This window comes from Saccoglossus kowalevskii, chromosome 17 (genome assembly GCF_978046115.1).
Source record: "Saccoglossus kowalevskii chromosome 17, keSacKowa6.1, whole genome shotgun sequence".
Lineage (NCBI taxonomy): Eukaryota > Metazoa > Hemichordata > Enteropneusta > Harrimaniidae > Saccoglossus > Saccoglossus kowalevskii.
In genome coordinates, this window is record NC_140657.1 from 3,076,733 (window position 1) to 3,098,176 (window position 21,444).

Consider the following 21,444-nt stretch of genomic DNA (forward strand, 5'->3'; position numbering starts at 1 on the left):
TAAACCTGTGCTGCCTTTAAAAACCTCTATGCCTGCAAGAGTGCCCCACGAACACTTCGATAATATCCATAATTACCCAATTTGTTCAAGTGAATGCCATCTGGTAACATTATAGTTAGAGAAGAATTCCATAAGCCAATATGCTTCCAAAACATGGCAAATGAAAGTTCCTCTAAGGCAGACTTTAACGCGTGATTTAAAATATCTACCCTAGCATTGTAAATATGAAACTTATGAAATGGTCTCATCCTGTGCATGACTTGACTGACAATTATTTGTTTTACCCTGAATTCCCTATGCATTTGATGAACGAGGTCTACCATTTTGCATGTGATTTGCAATGGCTCCACGCAAAAGTCACACAGATCATTGGACCCTAACTCTAAGACCATAATATCCGGCGAAACCCGGCTCACCACACCAAGGTCAAAGTTTACCAGCGACGATACCGTTCGTCCACCAACACCATGGAAATAAATAATCATTTGACTCAAATCGAAAGTTGGTGACACATTATATTGCTGTTGGTCCTCATGCACAAAAGTTTTGAGTCGCCTTACAAACGAGTGTCCTAAAATAAGAACCGTTGGTTTTTTTTTGGGTTTTTTTTTTTTTGCCGCACACATCCTTCACCTTACACGTAATAAAATGGCGGTCGAATTAAGCAAAAGAAACCGCCGCAGACTACAAATTCAAAACGCTTCTAGGAATGAAATTCAAATGATATACTACACCAAACCACCTTCATTCAAATCTTGGATGTATTAAGGTTGATAAATATACCAAGTGAAGCGGAGATCAATATAAAATGAATATTATTTCCACAATTTACCACACTAAGAAAGACCACTTACATTTCTGTTGTGACGCCTTGAAGATGGAGTGACGTCACACCTCGCGCAACAAGAAGTGACATCACATTACGCACATCAGCTCCGTTGATGGCGCACTATCGCTTGCGTTCCAGACACAAAGCCTATTGCTTCCGCAATACGTTATTTGTTACTGTACCTCTATAGAGTAACTCAACTTTACTTCTTGTTGCAGAGCTAGGCACTGGTAGTGTGGTTAACTACCCATGAATCCTTCAAATGTTAAAATACAAAGAATTAGTTGAGTATTAGTTGAGCCAAAGTTATTAAATAATACTGGAACACTGATTATTAGTGAACAGTTATACTAGTTCCAGCTCGCACGTAATAGTGTGTATATAATCTTGATCACAATATTCATTTCAGGCGTGAATGTCCAGCGAAAGCATTATTTTTGATTCGTTATTTTACCTCTATAGAATAATTTTCCTTTTTTTCTCGCAATTCACTAAGTCGATCTGCCATTTATCTACTGTAGTCTGGTACGCCTGTATCCTTTGAGAACGAACAGATACAAGTTATTTTGAACATTGGATGAGTCAAGCAAAGTGATCAAATATTACTGGGATATTGACAAATTATATGATTAAAAAGACACTTAGATGTTCGCTGGAAAGGAACATGCGTGCTTATTGTAACAGTACCTTTCTTGCTTGCGCCATCTTGTATTTAGTGATTTATGAAGGAGGAAGCCAAGCATAAATCTGCAAAAGAACAATATTGTCACACAATTAGCTGGCTGTTAGACGCAAAAGCCGTGCGCAAAATGAAGGTAAAAGAATTTGGTACTCGGATATATGTACGGCGGAGATACAGATCATTATCGACAATTTAAATTTAACTTTGGCAGAGAAATGTACCTAAATCTTTTAGTCGACACAAATATGCTCGTTTAAGGTGTTCAGATCACCCCCTAGCTGTATAAGTCGGCAGACACAGAGGAATCGCCAGAGAGTATAGAAATTGCGATCTATGTTTGTCTGAAATTACAGACGAGTTCCATTTTCTTCTAAAATGCCCAAAACTCAACACATTAAGGCAAACATTCCTTTCCCAGTCTCTCCAGGACACCTTGCAGGATTTTTACAAGATAATGGCATCAGACAACCCGACTGATATTAAAAGTGTTGCTTATTTTGTTTTCATGTATTTAAAATTAAAGAGAAATTGTAATTTAAGTCTTTATTCTTTATTTTCAAAGCTATGACAGTAATGTAATGATTTATTATTATTTGCGTACATGGGCCAGAGGCCTAAATACGAATAAAGAAAGCTATTATTATTATTATTATTATTATTATTATTATTATTATTATTATTATTATTATTATTATTATTATTATTATTATTATTATTATTATTATGGTATTGGAGAGTTGCTAGTTGCTTGTATGTTATCACACTTTTTTAACATGTCCTGAAATAAACGTTTCGTATTTGACCTTGTCAAAGATAATACAGATTGGAATATACACTGGTGCTGCTAACAAATAACTTCGTGATGGCCTTTTTGCAAGCATATGAGATTAGTTGTGCCACCTTCAAGGGTTCAATAACAATATCATGAAGCATTCAAAGCTAACAAGTTGAACACATTCAGAAAGTAAAGTGAAAACAAGTGGGAAGGCAATCATCCTTAAAGAAGGCAGGTCTCTGTATGGTCACATCATTGTAATGGCACAAAGATACGATCTCTCATCTCTTTGAACGAGTATCATAAGCCCTGTCCACACCAAACTATTGTGAAAGTCGACCAGCAATCTTTAACTACAACATTGCAGAATAATATGACAACTACAGAATAGATGTTGTGTTTTACGCATGTGAGTGAGAGATCAATGTGAAATGTTTTGACCATATTCAACAATAAAAAGTATTACTTTCATGGCGATGAATTGAGAAAGACAGAATAATCAAAAAGGCTGCAAGAGAGAGTTATGTTTGTGACTGTTATAAATATAACATAATAATATTGGGGCAGTGAGAAGTTGAAAGCTCTCCAATGTCAGCAGAAAGATGCAGGTGGTCGCCTAATTCTTCTTGCTGCTAGGGGGGGGGGATATCAGACTGTGGTAGACTGTTCAGAGAGCACATGTCTGCATTTCTATAACACGATAGACATAACAATGTTTCCAAAATGTGACATTGGATATTGGATATCTGTTAGTCTTTGCATAGACGCAAAAAGGTCACTTATTTGTCATACACTGGTTGCAATACTGTTAGTGCATTTGTAGGTCAAGGGAAGGCAAGTGCTCTGAAAGGAGTGCTGACATTGAATCAGGAAAGTTTCCCAACAACAAATGAACAAGCTAGAGGCAACACATGCCTTTTAATTTCAATGATCTCAAGTACCTCTTTTTCTGAGCCAACAATAAGTAAATAGAGAGTCAGCAGATTCTGCGATGAAAAGATTGCTGAGATGAAGATGCGAAATAAAGCAACTACCATACTGCATTATGGAGAAGATGTTTGGACCAGGTCCTAAAGATTTTAGTCCTGTTGGCCCTGTTAGAAGCTCGAGTGAGATGAACAATTGGCTGTATAGCTGGTAGTGCACTGTATGGATGATCGACCATCACCTTAGGCCATCCTGGATCTACACTCCCGCAACTTTCCAAGGAAGTGTGTACTGAAATGTGCACACTGTGAGAATCAAGACTCCATCTCAGACAACGAAGAAAACACCAATGAGAACGAGCTGGATTATTAGTCCGTCAGACAAATAATATAAGATATGTTTATTCTAGCACCTGAATGCATATTCAAACACAAATATTTTCGTTTTCATTCAAGTATTATTCATGGTGGACAGCTATGTGGGAATACAGGATAATTGGAACACTAATACACCGCTTTCGAGTAATTAATTTAGTTGAGGTATTGCCTCATGACAGAAACAATAATGTGCAAAATTAAATTTAGGAACAAGGCATATATTATGTGCTGATAATTATTTAAAAATAACAGAACTGACCGGTCACTGGTAGCATAGTGGTTGTCGCATCAGACTCATGATCGGTAGACCCAAGTTCAAATCTTACCTTAGGCTGAACATCAAAAGGTTCGACCCCCCTACCCCAGTGACATTCAATGTCTGGAACTGTCGCCTGCCACAAAAACATTTTTGTGAAAAAAATAACAGAATTCACGAGTGGCTTCACTCAAACTACACCATTCCACAACGTTCGGTACATCTTTCGCAATTAAAAAGTGGCGTACTGTAAACCCGTGCAACTACCGTTTCCTACGACACAGGTGTCAGTAAAATATGCAAATTTGAGTCTTTTTGAAATGCCCATAAAATCCTAATACAGCAAAAATCAGAAATATGTTCATAAATATTAGTTGACCCTGATTTAAATAATGACGTATTCTAAAACGTGCTGTTCTGATTGAAATAACAACACATAGTATATAGCTACACGCGTGTAAAACAATATATTCATTGTTATATATAACACAACTTAATAAAGATTACAAATACAGGCAAACGAGCACACTTGACTCACAACTTGGATCAAACTAGACTATCTTCATAACAGATTAAACTTGCGTGAGATGATATAAAGAAGGCGACGCACAGACACATAAACACAGGGTGCGTTTGAAACCCGGGGTTTGAAAAAGGCTTGCAGATTGGATGAACATACAAAATATATAACGATTTTTCTGATTGGATGTTCTACTATCGCGTTTTTATCGTACAGCCATTAATCCCAAATGTTTCGACACACAGTTCTTTATACCAATCCCGCCATGACATATAGGTTATTATAATACATTGTATTTTTAAAAATAATAATTTATAACGGCTATAATTTTATGACACGATACCCACAAACGAAATCAACAGATTCTGGTGCTTTTCTCAGTTATAACAAAGAGTCATAAACGGCCTGAATTTGTCCTAAAATTTTATCGATAACTTCTAAATATTGAACTGCTAAACAAGGCTTACCTGATTCGCGGTTTTGTCATACAGGACACCAATATTCTTTCGATGAACATACCCATAGCCAGTCTGATGGAGTTGCGTAATATAGCTGGCCGTTTTAGTAATTGCAACGTACGTCTTTGTTTTACGGAGTAAATTCCCCACATACCACCATAGTGGCATTCAGAAACCAGAAACAAAGTTGGCGTCTTAAGATACGGCGCAGTACATGAACAAGTTACTTTTCACATCTCTGTAGTAATCAGACGAAATCGACTTGTCAACTGTAACATGTACTGTATTGAACTATAGTCGTTAACTTTATGTGAGATTGACACCAACAGAAACTGGAATGTTTATTGTTTAGGAGCATTAATAACTATTGTCAGCAACGTAGGTATGCGATATTTATCTACAACATATTGTTTCTACTTAATGCGGCCTTACAAAGCAAAATTCAAGATATAATCTAAAAATCGTCATTTTGACCCCAAATTGCAACAAAAATAATGATTGTGTCAAAAGTTTGATATATTGTTCAAATAATACAGATACTGGAAATTATTTATTGCTAATTAGTTGCTGTGTATTGTGGTAGGGGAAATACGTCGGTCGGGAAAGACGATATCACGGAGAGACGTTCGATTGATGGTTGAAAGAACTCTGATTTATTCTGGAAATGGTCACGCATTATATAGCGCACATGAAAGGTGCCGCCAAAACAACACATTGCGCTGACCAGGTGTCAGGGATTAATTAAATCAATTAACAGGATTACAATAATTAAGATCAAACATAAAGAGAGTATAAAATAAGTATGAACATAAACATACAGAGTGACGCTGTCCACCCGACGGGAAAAATAAACAAAAACAGTTTCCCACATTTCTCCGGGCGGCCAAAGGTAATTCAAACGATATCGAAATAAATAGTATACTTGACGAGTTAAATTCTGATCAAATAATTATCAAGTAAACACATTCAAAATAATCAAGAAGGTAAACGATAATTATAAGCAAACACTCAAAGCTCAATACACAATAAATTGTTTCTAATTTAAAAAGATAAAAACGATGTGAGGTAATAATGTCGCATAGTTTCACGATGCGATAGGATCATTGTGCGAGATCTTGAATTCGTAGTCTGGTGATAGGAGCAGCAGTTCTACGCGAGCGCGATGCTATGTTATCAGCGACACGCTGTGGCGATGTTCCGAAATCGGCGATATTTTCCGGGCCGGCGAATCGATATGGTGTTCAGCGGTTGATAATTCTAGCGAATATAGTTTCGAAATAGAGCGACTAGTTCTGCCTGATTTAAGACGAACGTCCGCTGATTTAACTAATCCGTCGTTAGCAAAGTTGAGCTTTTCCATAACAATGTTGTTGGCATCGGATATTTCTTGGCGTATCTTTTGCCATTCTGTGATGAGGTGTTGTGGAATTGGTGAATCCCATGGTCGTTCTGCTTTCCATAATTGTTGGATGAAGGCCTTGGCGTGGATATGCACTGGTGACAAATGCCCTAATGGATCAAATATACTTGACGTGTACCGTACGATTTCACGTTTAGTTACAGTGTTGCCAAGGTGACGTTTATTGCTGATATTGTCCGAGTAGTGCAAAGTATCATGGGAAGTATTCCATCGTAATCCGAGTACGTTGACTAGCGTTGATTTGTCAGCAGCGTTGTCGTTATTCAATAAATTACGAAGTGTTGTGTTCTTTGTTGCCCATGATCGTAGATTAAAACCGGCGTTCTTCATTATTTCTTTAGAGTCGTGGTAGTACTTATTTGCGATGACTGTGCTTCGAGGTGTGTTTTAATAACCGCATTCAACATGAATGGCGAACTAGTTGAACCAAATACAACTGATTTAAACTGGTAAACTTCGAAGTCGCTTTCAGGATCATCGGCGTTTTGCAGCCAGAAGAACTTCGTATATTGGCGGTCTTCATCGGCAAGGTTGACATTCAAAAACGCTTTTTCAATGTCACTAGTCAGTCCAATTTGATGTGTCCGGAAACGAAGCAATATGTTTAGCATATCGTTGGTGATAGCAGGACCGGATTCTAAACAGTCATTGAGGCTGGGTTGATCACGGTATTTAGCGCTGCAGTTGTAAACTACTCTAACTGGAGTTGTTGACGACTGTTTTTCAACGGGGTGATGCGGGATAAAATGGCCACGTGAGATATCGTCATCAATTACCTTTTCAATAAATCCTCGGCGTAGTTGCTCTGTTATGACTGAATTGTAGACTTTCCGTAATTCGGGTTTAAGACGTTTTACCATTGCTCTTGTTCTGTTTTTCGCCAGTACATAATTTGTTGGTAGAATGTCACAATTTTCTTTCCATGGTAGGCCGGCTGTGTATTTATTACCATCTCGTTGAATTTTTGTGTCCCGATACTCTTCAAACGTTGTGGATTTCAACTTAGAATCTTCGTTGGCAGTTATTCCCATTGTCTCTAAGTCCCAGTGCTGTGATATGATGGATTGTTCATGGTCGATGTCAGCTAATGCTTTCATCATAGTTGTGTTCATTGTAGTCACGTTGTTTAAGTGAGAAGGACCAGATAGCAAGTAACCAAGTTTAGAGGATATCGCTGTGGGCCCCTCACCTCGAACGACGTGATTTTCAACAATTTGCCAATAATGGTCAGCTCCGAGAAGTAGGTCAATGTCAAAACAACCAGATTCGACTAAGGGCGCGATTTTCACTTTTTGCAGATATTTATGCAGTTGTAGTGTTGGCGCGACGACATTCTGTATTGGTGAACTGATCTTGGGTACTATTAAACATTGTAGTGCAATGTTACCAGAGTTGGTTTTTAGTGTTATCTCAGTTCTTTTGATAGCGCGTACATCTGATTTGTCACGTCCAAAGGCGCCAAGTGTGATGTGTTCTATGCTGCAATCTTCGCTGTTAATCTGAAGTTTGCGAGCAAGGTCTTCTGTGATGAAGGTTCGTTGTGCGCCTTCGTCGAGCAGTATATTTGCGGTTGCACTTGCGTTACTTGTAGATACAGTCGCTGTAGTTGCTTTAAGCAGGACTGGTCCGGAGGTTGGAGTCAATTTCACGTGTGTTACGTCTTCTTTTGTTGACTTGACTGCCCGCTCACTAGCTTTGGGGTGACTGGTAGATGATGAACCGCAAATCGATGTAGGGTGTTTCTTACTGCATATTCGACATGAAAATTTACTCCAACATTCATTACTGCGATGATTTGGTCCGAAACAATTGAGACAGAGTTTGTTTCGGAAGACAATGTCCTTACGTTGTTGGGGATCAGTAACTGTTGTACACTTGTTGGGTGTGTGATTTTCCTTAGAAAATACGCAGGCTGGTCTCCGTCTTGGCTTCGCATTGATGTGAAAATTGATGCGCTGGAAAGCGGTGTATCTTCACAGGTGTTGAACTGTTCAAACGTATTAGCGGCTTGGTTCGCATGAATTTCTCGCTGGAAGGATTCTCTAAGTTCTTGTATTGTCCATGCCTTGTTACCATGGTCCCTAGATATCTGTGTTTTCAAATTTGTTGGCAATTTTTCGAACACTATCGGCACAAGTAGATCACCGTAATTCTCTTCAGATTTCCCAAGTGATTTAAGACCGCGTATATGCTTTTCGAGCGAGTCATAAAAGGACCGGATACTGTCAGTATTGTTACGTGGGCTTGGTAGGTTCAAAAGGGCGCTCATATGGCATGATACAATTTTATGATTTTGACCATACCTGGATTCCAAGAGTTGGAGAGCTTCTTTGTAGTTCGCGTTGGTGAGTTGAAGACTGTCAATGGTACGATGAGCTTCATCGACGAGTTGGCTTTTCAAGTATTGAAATTTTTGCCCGTCTTCAAGCGATGGGTTCTTGTCAACAGTGGCGTTGAAAGCCTCGTAAAATGTCGTCCATTTCAAGAAATCTCCGTCGAATTTCGGTAGTTCGAGCTTGGGAAGATTTACTTGACGATGTATTCAGACGACGATGATGAATTTGACGATGTTTCTGTGGCGGCAGTTGGATTTGGTTGAGACGATATCTTCTCTGCTTTGTTCAAAACCCGCTGGTATCGATAGAGGCGGAGTTTTACTTGAATATAGTAATCGTCGGCTTCAGTGAATAGTCTTTCGTAGTTTTCTTCCTAGACGAGATCAAGTATTTGTTCGTCTAGGTCACGTACCAGTTTCATTCGCTCTTCAATGTATTCGATGGTTGACTGAAGCACTTCGATGTCAGTTTCTTCTAGTTTGTCTTTTTTCGATGTATCGTCCGCTTTCTGTAACTGTCTGGTTAGCTGCGCTTTGTTAGCACCTCGCTTCTTCGTAAGTTGTTGCAGATTCGTTCTTCAGTTGGTTCTGTCATCTTGACTTCTTGATATACTAGTGACAAAAACAGTTTCCCACATGTATCGATTTTCAAACTGTGGTTGTGAATTCAGGAGTTATGTTAGCGTGTTTTGTAAATTTGATCTAAAATCGTCATTTTAACCCCAAATAATTATTTTAATAGTTTCCACAGCCGTATGAACCATCGATTATAAATGGAGGTAGCATTTTTATTTTGTATTAACAAATAAGATTTTTGACTGGCGGATGTACTGGCGGATACTCTGACAGCCGGATACTCTGACTGCCGGATACTCTGACTGCCGGATGGCGACTGGCGGATGACTTCACTCCGGCCAATACTGATTCCTATTTCCCCGTAGTTAGCACACTATGATAAGAAACCAGCCATGATAACCAAGTATTATTGCCAGAACTTACAAGCGTATATACTGATGATACGATATTGCAATTACAAACACTTTGTATATCTTTTTTTAACTGCTTTCAGTGACAAGTACACGGCTTCCTAATGTTTGCATTTCATTGTATTTTGTGTAGATATTCAATTCATGCATTAGCTATGCAATAATAAAACAACTTAGTCAATATTGAAACAGCATAGCGCCATCTACGTCTCATAAATACATCAACACAAACTATTACTGTACGTACAGGTGACCAATGCCAGGAGAGGAAGGGGGCTTATCGACAAGAAATAGAGCATTGTACGGCCATTACTCACCGATAAGAAGGAAAGGGCATATTTTTTATTGATTGTGTTTTCTATACTCCTGTCATAGACGATACTTTTTTTTCGACCATTGCGCAAAGTTCGGGAATTGTAAATTCGGGACAGTCTATTTGAGTAGGCTTACATATGGCGTGACTGTGTATTATCTATAACATTAATGTGTCCAAAGTTTAAGTATTTTCGCTACATGCATTGCAATGTAGTTATACATTGTATATCTTATCATAAACAAAGATCTGACACAGTAATTGGGGTGGATTTGGATATGAAGAATTATTCGTTTTCTAGACTTTTTTCTTTACAATAACAGAAACATCTAGGGGTGCTCAAATTATGTGGTAGAAACAGTGAATTTAAAACAATTAAAATATTTAAACTAAAGCCGCTTTCCGAGTTCAGTGCGAAACGATATACGTCGTAAACTAAAGTATACCGTCAGAGAACTCAACAGGAACTACATACCTTCACGCCATAGATTGAACAAGTTCAAACATGTTTAACACCCGTTAAAATTACTAAACACAAGGATTTCTGCTCAAACAATGCCAGTGACATGCTAGAATTTCAGAAAATTAAAAAAATAATGACAAAAGTTATTCATAAATGACGTGATGATACCAGTTTAGTTTATTTTTTTATACTTCATTGTACCGCTGTGATTTTGGCAACTAGCCATTATACTAAAAGCAGAGAATGTATTCCGTCAGGAGTGTAAGCAACAAACACGTACACAATAGCACAAACAAATTGTTGAATACAATTACGGGCATGATTTTAGATGGCTTGCGCTTGTGGCCAACGTTGTGTAGCTCTTGGAACACAGCCATATCACTGGGTATATGCTTGTCCAACTTTGCCATCTATGTTTGGAACCCAAAATTCCCTGTTGTCCACTGTAAACCTAGTGTTATTATTGCCTAATTGTTTATATCACTACATACTAATAACAAGCTAAATATGTTATTATTATTATAATCAATACAAATGTTTTATTATTTTGTCGTGACCAATTCTAAATCGTGACTGGTGCAGCAAACAGTGTCTTGACAACTCAACACGTCAATCAGCTCAGTGTTAATAATTTTCAAATTAATACACCGTAATCAAGATCATGCGTGATGGAGACTAACCATATAGACGGCAGAACAGTACTGCAAATTCCAAACTCGACTAACAATATGCGGTTTGGTGACGTCAAAGCACACTGACATCTGTCAAACAATGTTGTTAGTTGAAGCCCTTCCAATGGCTGACTTCTAAATAGACTTCGTCTCGTCCAAATTGATTCTTGCTCTAACATACAATACTAAGTAGGCGTGGCTTATTAGCCAATATGGAGAAACCATTTATCGTCGCCTGTCAATCGTATTTCCGTCAACTCGGTTGGGTGGGATTAATCTAGGTTTATTTCATTCACGTCAAATACCTCAAAAGGGCGGGAAATTCAGTCACCTTATAAAAGTAAACATGTACTAACTGATCGGTGATCATGCCCGTAGATGTTATATATCATTTTCAAACTGACTGGAACAAATTAAACAAATGTAATGACAACAGAAATGCGTTCATTGGAGAAATATTCCAAATTATGTTGGCCAAAATATGATTTAATATTATTGAATTAAATAAAAAAATAAGACCATGGTGTAAAGAATTGAACAATGGCCGTACAATGCTCTATTTCCTGTCGATATCATATATTTAAAAAAAATACTTGTTTATTCTATGTGCACATTGTAAACCGTTATACTAGTGATATCCTCCGATGGCCGCCTTGAATCATGAATTATGTGATTTAAAACATCATTGATAACAAGTACCAGAAGATGGTCCATTATTATTTCCTAGCATGTATGTTATCACACACAATTTTGATAATGACAAACATTAAGATCAATCACTTTAAAATTGCTTTAATATATGTCTTCTACATTGGGCCTTGGATATCAACTAATATCGACAGAAGAAAAAGTCCATTCCGTATTATATGTTGCCAAAAAAATAGTTGCTACATTATCCTAACCCTCACCCTAAAATGACGCTACTGTAAAACACACACTAGCAATAATAATTGGACATTTAAATTCTTCGGCAGATATGATGATGGCAGTGTTCACATTTTTTTGGCAACTGTATACAATGAATCGGCTCTCTGTGAATAAAAAAATATACATGTGTACAGGTAGGGTTCTTATTTTGTTGATTTTTACCTGTGATATAGAGGTTGAGTATTGAGTCTGGTGGTATGGTAAAAATAATATCACGATTCTGTGCATTATGTATATGATTATTGTTTGTAAATTTGCGATTCTGTTGTTATTAAATAATATCACATATCATATAATATCATATCATTTCTACCTGGATATATTTCTCTCATAATACTACATTGCTTGCTCTGCCAATTGAAGAACAATGCTTGATTGTGAGGTTTCCTTAAATCAAAACAAGTATGGAAGGGTGTCAGTATTTCATACAGTGTACATTTATTGTAACAATTACATTACTGTATCAAAAAATTAATAACATTATATACCTGTACTGCTTTTGAGACCTCTTCCGATTGGAATCTTTCACGAGCCAGGGCGAACTCTTGTAATTTATACTGAACAGCACTGGGACATCTGGTTTCCTGCAAAACATAGAAAATGGTGACTTAGTAGATGTGTATATTGTGTGTGATGTTACATAGTAAGTTTATAGTATGTTCATATAATAACGAATTTGGCAAAACTACTTACACTTAACAACGCTAATTCTGGGATAGAACTTATTTGACATAACGTGATTATGTGTTGACACTGAATTTGTAGCGCACTTACCATGGTGTTGTGTGTACCCATGATAGGTGTAATCTCACAGTAACTTGCTTCCACGCCCATGCTATAAATAGAATATATGCAACGAATAAAACAACAACTGTTCATTTTAAGTGATTATTATGAATATCTGATTTTTTATACATCTACATTTCAAGGGTCAATTAGTAAAGAAATTAATGATATGGGCATAATATGTACTTTGAGTCCAAGTGACTCTTCCCAGTGTGTTATTCACCTCCTTGATTTAGTGACCATTTCACACCACTTGACCACTTTGAGTTGGTCTTGGCGAGTACACCACGATAGACGCAGTCGAGAGTCCAGTCCTGGAGAGTCCAGTCCTAGAGAGTCTTGGGCTAGTTTTGGGCCAGCCTTGCGATAGTCTTGGGAATTTTTCCCCAGGGCGCTGTGTCTTATAGAGTGCACGACTGACCGACTAAGACGACAGTTGAAACGTATTTTGTTGTGTGCGTCTATTTGACTGTAAGGCTTAAGAGACTTCCCCGATCCCGTACCTCGAGGGGACGCGATATAGAGACGAGACGAGATTTTCCCCTGACACGTGTGGAGAACCCGAGAGGAGAAGAATTACCCCCTGATAATAGTATTGGCTGTACTGAATGACACACTGCGTAATATGCCCAGCCAAACCCGAATGCTGAAAAATGTGGTATATTATATTCCATCATCAAGCTTAAATATTAAAAAGCCATCAATGAACATCATATTATTTTAATATATACCTACAAGAGATGTGAACCTACGAGATGGCAATGGAATGCTTGAAGAAATGGATATAATCCCAATCTGGATTTGAATATGTTGACATTTGGTGCTGTACGAATGTCATTTGGTAGATGATTCCATAGTGAAGGAGTTGAATGAGAGAATGATTGTTTGCCATATGATTTAAGTCTGGTTTTTGGTACCTCAGTAATTGCTTGTTGCTAGAGCGAAGAGTTCTACCAGGATTACTTTGTTGTATGAGATCCGAAATGTATGGTGGTGTCAACTGTAAAGTTTTGTGAGTAATGAGGTGTATTTTGAATTAGATTCTGTAAGTGACTGGAAGCCAGTGCAAAAGTTGGAGTATTGGTGTTATATGATCAAGCCTTTTTGTGCGAGTAATAAGACGAGCAGCAATATTCTGTACTCTTTGTAACAGATTTAGTTGTGCAGCTGGTAAGTCATACAGCAGAGCATTGCAGTAGTTCAGTCTAGGTGAATGAATTAGCTTGTGGCAAGTTTCTGTAGATAAGTACTGTCTTAATTTGTACTATACATCTAATGTTGAATTAAATAATAAAGTGCTGATAATAAGTTTTTTATTGTTTTAATTGGGGAGTGTCACAGTATAAGACTTGCTGGGTAGACAAGACAATATTACTAGAAATGAAATACACAAACATCAAATTAGCTTAAATACCTCTCAAAATAATTACAAGAAATAAAACATAGCAAAAAACAATAAATAAATTAACTAAAATTGGGGATTGCTTAGAGAAGTCCGTAGAGTCAGTAGATCGTAAGCAGCTTTTGTTATGTTAATCACAAGCACACGACAAGGCATACCATTCCTTTCCATCATTCCATGCACACTTCTATTTGCAGAATTTGAAATAATATTACAAAAACAGAGAATATTATTAAATATAAATCAAAGGTTTCGTGCAGCTGTGACTGACTCAATGACTGTGAAATTAACATGAATACTGCTGACAGGACTAGGAGAATGGTCAAATTTGAATCAAATGAGCAGAACTTCCGTTTTTCCATTATTGAGCTGCAGCTTGTTCAGTGTCACCCACATTTGATGTGATGTAGACAATGTTTCATTTGTGTAACTTCAGTTGAAGTGTAGGCTCTGGTTAATTATTATTGGTTAATAATTATTAATAATTATAATTATTAATAATTATTGGTTAATAATTACGGTTAATTATTATTGGTATATTGGTAAAATTCAAGAATGATCTGACCAAGTGGAACTATGTATAGTGAGTTAATAGTGGTCCGAGCACTGACCCTTGGGGTACGTCACAGTGAAGACGAGTTCCATATTAGTAGTGCTCATTCATGGTGCAGGGCATTGCAGGGCCAAAAGTGGATAGACGGTCAAAAAGAATAGTGTGGTATATAGTGTCAAAAGCGGCTGATAAATCGAAACGGAAAAGAGGGATGACATAGTGCATTAAGTGATGTTAAAATACCATTGTGAACTATGAAAAGTGCTGTTTCTGTGACGTGGAACTGTCTATAAGCAGACATTTTCAAGTATTTTTGAAATAGAAAGAAGGATTTAAAATTGGTCTGTAATTCCTGAAAATATCAGGCTCAAGCGCAGGTTTCTTCATTAGAGGTGTCACTATAGCAGATTTGAAGGAAGTTGAAACAGTTTTATTGAAAAGCGAGAGTTTGGTAATGGTGGAGATTAGAGGAAAAATTGTGCTTTGAAACTTCTTGATAAGATGTGTTGGAATTTAGTCTAGACAAGAAGGTGCTTTTTTGACTATGTTATGGATTTTATCTGACGAGGGGGGGGGGGGCTGGAAAAATGGGATGGTTGATGAATTGATATTTGACATAGTGGCGAGTAGCAGGTTAATCTCAGAAGTATCGGCATTCAGGTTGTTACACATATTGTCATTTTTTTTGAAATGGTTGCTGGAGGTTTCATTAAGCTGAATAACAGTGGAATTAGTTGACAGTTGTGAATTATTACGAGTGAGACTGGATACAAACTCAAACACATCCTTCTAATCATTAAATTTATCTTCCAGATAAGTAGTATTTAGTGGTGTAATATTTAGTTTTGGTATCATGAATGAGACTGTTGACAATTCTGCACCTTTAAATAAATTTGTCTGTGGATTTTAATTTTGTTTGAGCGCCAGTCAAGTACTCTTTCAGCTGCTGCATTTCAGGAGAATACCAATTAGCGTCTTGGTGTATAGTAATGAGATGTATTTTGAGTGGTGCATGTTTATCCAGTAGCTCTGTGATACATGAAATATAACGTGAAACGTCCAGAAAATTGCTTTGATGTTACTGTACCTAATTGTGCTTTGAAAATAAAATGAGGTTTTGGTGAAACAAGCTGCACACGAATAGGAAAAATTATTTGAAATGTAGAGATTGTCTACGTTTAATAAACGCACAATGGAGTCTGTATTAGTGAATACAAAATCAAGGATGTTACCCATTACTTGACTTACCCCTCCGTGGCCGCCATTTTGTCTGTTGAGCGTAGAATGACGTCATGTTTCTTGGCTGGTCTTATGACATGCGCAATAAACACACTAACACGTCCAATGTTCACTTTATAGTCGACATCAAAGTGTCTGAACTAATCCATTTATAGTTTTTCATGATAACATTCCTGATTATGAAAACATAAAAAACTGAAGAAGGTACAATATTTCGAACTCAAATCGTTATAGAAATTGACCGAACGGCAAAACAGTAGGTCGTAAATGACCAATTATTTGGTAGTCTCTATGAAAACGTACGCAGAATTGTCATACACAGTCCGTTTCCTGAAAGAACAACATTTTCCCACTAATACAGCACTAGCGCACAAGGTTTTGGCGACAAATTACTCCACGTCTCACTCTGTCCCCAGTATGGTCCAATCGCGTTAGTAATGACAAAAAACGATCATATAAGAATAGGTAATTCTCCCGTAGATGATCAAGTTCAATGAATTAAGTAACACGTATTAACTGCCAAAATGTGTCGCTACACAGACCAAATAAGAAAGCGTCCTGTAAATCTGGTCCACCTGTAGATATGGGGTTGGGTAAAATGAAGATTTCTACGTGTAGGGCGGAGCTAATGCAAAACAATCGATATTCAATCAGCAGAAATGTGGAAAAGGTCAGGGTCGAAACCTATTGATACGCTGATAAGTGTGTTATAATTGGCACAAAGCCAAAGTAACGTGAGTCATTTAGATGTAGTAGCTTTGAGAACGAGATGTGGTCATGTGATCTGCGAAATTTGGTCACTGTAGGTTAAAAGTCACAACAAATAATAGTTATTGTAAATAACAATACCACTGTTGTTTCTGAATAAATACATGCCAGCTGTACTATGCGGTGTCATACGAGCCTGGTCTATTCTATATGTGACTAGGAAAGGTGGTTACGTAAAACGTCATCTCTCATTGCGTCATATCTAAGCTAATTTATTCTAAACATAAATTAATTGTGTGGCAAGTACTTACAGATAATGTCTTCCCAAAGCAAGGTTAGTTAACCGATGAAGGACACAACAGCGTATTTACACTCGTTGTATACGTTGTATGGGTCCTCATATCGAACATGGTATGATGCAATGACTGTTATGATGGTATGTGTGACAACGTAAATATGCCTTGATATTTAGCAGTTTCTAAAGTAAACTTAGAACTGTTATAAATGTAGCATCAAGAAAGAGAGCACAGTCGGAGCACAAACAATGACTTTCAAACTAAACAAAGATTTACATTTTACTAACAATATCCTCTTTAGTGTGAAACATTAGTTAATCTTACAATTTTAATAGCAAAAATACCTAGTCTACAATAAACTATTTAGTGTATTTTCAGCAAGATGTCCTGATGAAATATGAAATTAACTCCCAAACCCGTGCTTTAGATACTTTTTAACATTATCATACCAAATTTGGTTGTTTCAAATAGTGTATAGTTGTGCATAATTTGTTCAACTCCATCATATAAATGATGTTTATTGTGTAAACAATAAATGATCACAAAAATCGCCACCATAAATTTATTTGAAAGAAAACTAAACTACCTAAATTTCAACTGAAAACATTTCTACGAGTTTAGTAACATAAGGGAATACTCACATAATTGGTGTCATTGTGAACATTATTCTTTTTCGCGTACTTTCTGTATGCTCTATGCGAGCTGAAATAAACAATATTACTGTGTGATCAGCGTGCATCCAATTGCGAACTCTTCCACAGTCTCATTGTAAACTCATTATACAATCACGGTGTGGTCGTCGTGTATACACTGCGCACATCCATCTTTGTAAACATTTGTGAAAAAGAATGGCTGACTTTAAAAAGTGCATATGCAAAGCAGAATATATGTAATATATTTATCAATTTCATTAACATAGATTATACATGGATATGATTCTGTTTTTAATACTACATCATTCTATTCTGTATATCTCAATTTCATTTCCACATGGAATAAGTCTGAAACACTATAAAACAAGTCTTCACAGCCAATAAACACATTGTATTTGCACAAGCATTTTATCTAATGATCAATTGCAATGTGCAAGAATCTGATCACAACTTTATAATTTTTTATATCTGTAAGAACACATTTTCTAGTGTTTCTAACACGTACATTTATTATTATTTTCATTTTTAGAGTAGAAAATGCTTCGGATCCAAATTAGGTGATTAAACCTCGCCGGCAAGAAGTCAAGCACTTTAATAGATGAATTTAACAGTTGTAATAACTATAAACCGCAATTTATAATCTACTCTTTTTAGATATGCATTCATCTGTGACGAAATAATGCCATTATCACTCACATGTGCATTTTCCATTTTAAGAGATGTGTTTCTTAGACAGCATGCAAGATATTCGAATACTTGTTAATGGCTTATAAGGCACATACGTTTTACGAGCACGTTGTGCATGTTTCCCTCAGTAGAGAATCTCATGTCACATGCCACTTTATGCTTAAGGCTTATTATTTGACTACTGTCCAAGCGTACTACATGTCGATGTCATCGCACAACCCACACAATATATTCCAACTTGATTTGAAATCAACAACATCGATGAATCTCAGTTTGTTGTCAGGTAATTCTAGATCCTAACCAAGATCACTAAAGGAATATTTTTAGCTTAAAAGCTCTGACTAAAAATCTCTTTCTGGTTGCCATACACCTGAATTACAATTTGCTCAGATCAGCATTAATATTAAGCCTTGTCTGCAATGACAGTGAGTAAAATCAAGACAGCCTTTAACACTTTATTATTTATATTTGACATATGGAACTTTGATCCTTAGCTTACAAAATTGTTCCATTGCAAGGTTTAGTTATAAACTGCATATGTTTTTTTATTTCTATTGGGAATCTTATCACCTGGGTATTCAAACTATACTCTCTCCACTATTAAGGGCGCTAGTCACAAGCTTTGGTTATTTAATTTCGATGGAGGCGATTATATGGTCATAATAATAGTTATCAATACGCATAAATCATAGGCAGGCACACGCAACCGGTGCTATATAAAAGTCATCAGACAAGGAATGTGACTTATACTCAGATGCCAATTTTGGTCATGGGATTGTTATGCATAGCTAAAAGGCTTGAACTTCACAAGGACAACAAGACAATTACTCATTAATTTTGCCTTGGTGCTCTTCAATATTCCCTATATTAATGTTAGCCTACAAAATGTATGACCTGTATATCTTAGGCATTATTAATTATCATATTCACAGAAATCTACTGTGAAACAAACTGGTAATTTTTGGCATTACAAATATTTTATGTATAACACATACATGACCACAGATATCTTAGTAACCACTCGTCCGATTTTTATGAAAATTGATTGATAGGGGCTCTGTTGTAACTCATGGAATTGATCAGTTTCCTTTAACTGCTTAATAAAAATTAATACAATGTGATGCAGGATTATTTTATAAAATGTATTCATCTTTTGCAAACAGCTCTGTACTACAGAGTGGTATATTGAATGGACGGACTTCCAAGTCAGTAATAGTGTTTCTATCTATATCAACATTATATTTAGTGCGCGCAACAGTTGTTTTTATAATGCAATATATCCACATGTGCTTTGCAATGTTTCTTTTTCATTTTATTTTTTATTCAAATTTATTGGCGAATTTCAACTACAACAAATAAACATTTGTACAGAATAAAACAATATTTTACACTAGTTTTCATACTCAGGTTTAAAGGTTACATGCAAGCACATGGATGTGTGTAAATGTTACGAATTATTTATCAGAAAGGGCAAATATACTTCTCCTAACATCAATATAATACTTTCAAAGTCTGTTTGGGAAATATACGGACGCAAACCGTCACAACACGACGCCCTCAATCGACAAAAACTGGTAGCATGCGCAGACCAAGCTCCGAACCCAAATAATAAAAATTAATTACACGTTTAGATTAATAAAGTCGTCTTTTTATTCTGAAAACATCAACATGCAGTGGACATTCTAACCACTGCTTGTAATTTATTGCGTTACTGCCATTCACTCAAAATGTGATAGACTTTTCCAGAAATCTCAAATTAATAGTCAATTGACTGGCCAGATGTAACAGGTATACACGTCTGAAACAGTAGTCTCCATACCCTGACGGCGTATTATATTGTATCTGGGTATTGTGCACCTTCATTAACATTACAATAATGGCGTTAACATGTATTATAATTCAATATATATAACCCGCACCCACACCGGCAGAATACAATGTGGGTATAGGGATTTGAATAGCTTATCGGTAACAACGAACAGTAGCATAGTTGCTAGGTTTCAAGCATAATTGTTGGTCAACAAACCACATTACGAATCGTCACCCACAATTGACCTCTATAAACACTCCATAAATAGTAAGAACTACATATTATCTGAAATATATTAAAATCACTGGCAAACAAAGAGATACGTTTTAGCCCCCAAACCAAGTAAGTCAGTGTCAGAGTGAAATTTAGGAAAGAAAAACTACGAAAAGTGTAATTAAAAAATGACGCGGTGAACCAGAATAAATCTTTTAATGTCTCATTCTTTGGTTGTTTGCCATTATGTTTATATTGTCTTGCTGGTTATGGCTAGACAGTCATGCCTATTCTAATGAAATGCTCAGTTTTACTGAACCACCCCTATTCGATCTCTATCAAATACCAGGGGAATGGCTTACACATGCACGAACATGTACTCAGATATTGCGGTCATGACAGGGGTCAACAGGTAGTAAGATTTGTGTCACCTGACCTAGAAGACTTGTCCATGTCTCTGGTCTGTGTCAGTCCCATTTCCTGAATCAATGCTCACTGCCATGGTGTCGCTGCTGACCTATGGCTGGCGATATTGTCTCATCAACGAATTGAAAACTTCATATCAGTAAAAGCCAATCAGCAGATCTGTTCTATCTTAATAGTACATTCAATACGATTGGTTGCTGAAACGATGGTATTCACTGTGGTTAAGAATCGTCCGTGAACAGCAACGCATTGTAAAACATTGACCTTTGTACTAAAGTCTGTCAATCACGTATATTTGCAGAGGCGTCGTTGTTACAGTCATCTCGATTGGCTGAAACGCTGATATTCAATATAAATAACATGATTCCAGAAGCCAATAACTAACATTATATCAGAAGGCAGTAGTCTAGATTTAATATGTGCCCAGTCAACGGCGTCATAATAAGGCGGGAAATTAAGAAAAAAAAAATATTATAAGCATGGCAGTGAATACGCAAATATTATAATCTGGATATTTTATCACCGGACATTATCCTACATGGACTACGAATTTTTAGAAATCGATAATTACGACGCTTTATTACTGTTGTTTATTGGTAATGGAAACTACGTACTACAGAATGCTTAGTTAATTTTTTAGACAAAGTCACAAATACAATTTAAAAAAAAACACCAACCCACTAGCTGTTTGAATTACAAATTATAGCAAGTAGCCATTAGTTTAAGTCGTAC

At 36.6% G+C, this 21,444-nt stretch overlaps 2 protein-coding genes and 1 long non-coding RNA gene across 4 annotated transcripts; all 3 read right to left on the bottom strand.

The window, feature by feature from the left end:
* Nucleotides 1-1,285: 1,285 nt before the first annotated feature.
* On the bottom strand, nucleotides 1,286-4,901 carry LOC144362072 (uncharacterized). Its single transcript, XR_013422535.1, has 3 exons — nucleotides 4,834-4,901; nucleotides 1,517-1,576; nucleotides 1,286-1,367 (listed from the first exon to the last, which is right to left on the bottom strand). It is a non-coding gene; the product is annotated as an uncharacterized LOC144362072 (long non-coding RNA).
* A 1,672-nt stretch (nucleotides 4,902-6,573) lies between these two features.
* On the bottom strand, nucleotides 6,574-10,751 carry LOC100376051 (uncharacterized). The gene is made up of 5 exons (XM_085492370.1): nucleotides 10,656-10,751; nucleotides 9,421-9,528; nucleotides 8,993-9,130; nucleotides 8,091-8,759; nucleotides 6,574-7,986 (listed from the first exon to the last, which is right to left on the bottom strand). The coding sequence occupies exons 1-5, from the start codon at nucleotides 10,749-10,751 to the stop codon at nucleotides 6,574-6,576; spliced, it is 2,424 nt and encodes an 807-aa protein (XP_085348496.1).
* A 726-nt stretch (nucleotides 10,752-11,477) lies between these two features.
* LOC144362071 (uncharacterized) lies at nucleotides 11,478-16,508 on the bottom strand. 2 transcript variants are annotated; one of them, XM_085492100.1, is made up of 6 exons: nucleotides 16,223-16,508; nucleotides 15,929-16,092; nucleotides 12,714-12,774; nucleotides 12,428-12,523; nucleotides 12,253-12,326; nucleotides 11,478-12,043 (listed from the first exon to the last, which is right to left on the bottom strand). In XM_085492100.1, the coding sequence occupies exons 2-6, from the start codon at nucleotides 15,972-15,974 to the stop codon at nucleotides 11,922-11,924; spliced, it is 399 nt and encodes a 132-aa protein (XP_085348226.1). In that variant the 5' UTR covers nucleotides 15,975-16,092; nucleotides 16,223-16,508; the 3' UTR covers nucleotides 11,478-11,921. The 2 variants fall into 2 exon arrangements, with proteins under 2 accessions (XP_085348226.1, XP_085348227.1); XM_085492101.1 differs by having other exon boundaries at nucleotides 11,957-12,043; nucleotides 15,929-16,508.
* Nucleotides 16,509-21,444: the final 4,936 nt, after the last annotated feature.

Bases quoted from the DNA above. Each gene is read 5' to 3' on its own strand.
- LOC144362071 (XM_085492100.1), bottom strand. From the start codon at position 15,974: ATGACGTCATTCTACGCTCAACAGACAAAATGGCGGCCACGGAGGG. The intron at 12,775-15,928 runs GTAAGTCAAGTA...TTCTATTTATAG, and splicing joins AAAATGGCGGCCACGGAGGG to CATGGGCGTGGAAGCAAGTT. The intron at 12,524-12,713 runs GTAAGTGCGCTA...TATGTTTTGCAG, and splicing joins TGGGTACACACAACACCATG to GAAACCAGATGTCCCAGTGC.
- LOC100376051 (XM_085492370.1), bottom strand. From the start codon at position 10,751: ATGGCAAAGTTGGACAAGCATATACCCAGTGATATGGCTGTGTTCCAA. The intron at 9,529-10,655 runs GTAATTGTATTC...TTCTTATCATAG, and splicing joins AGCCATCTAAAATCATGCCC to TGTGCTAACTACGGGGAAAT. The intron at 8,760-8,992 runs GTACGTGACCTA...AATCTTCCCAAG, and splicing joins TTGAAGAGCGAATGAAACTG to CTCGAACTACCGAAATTCGA.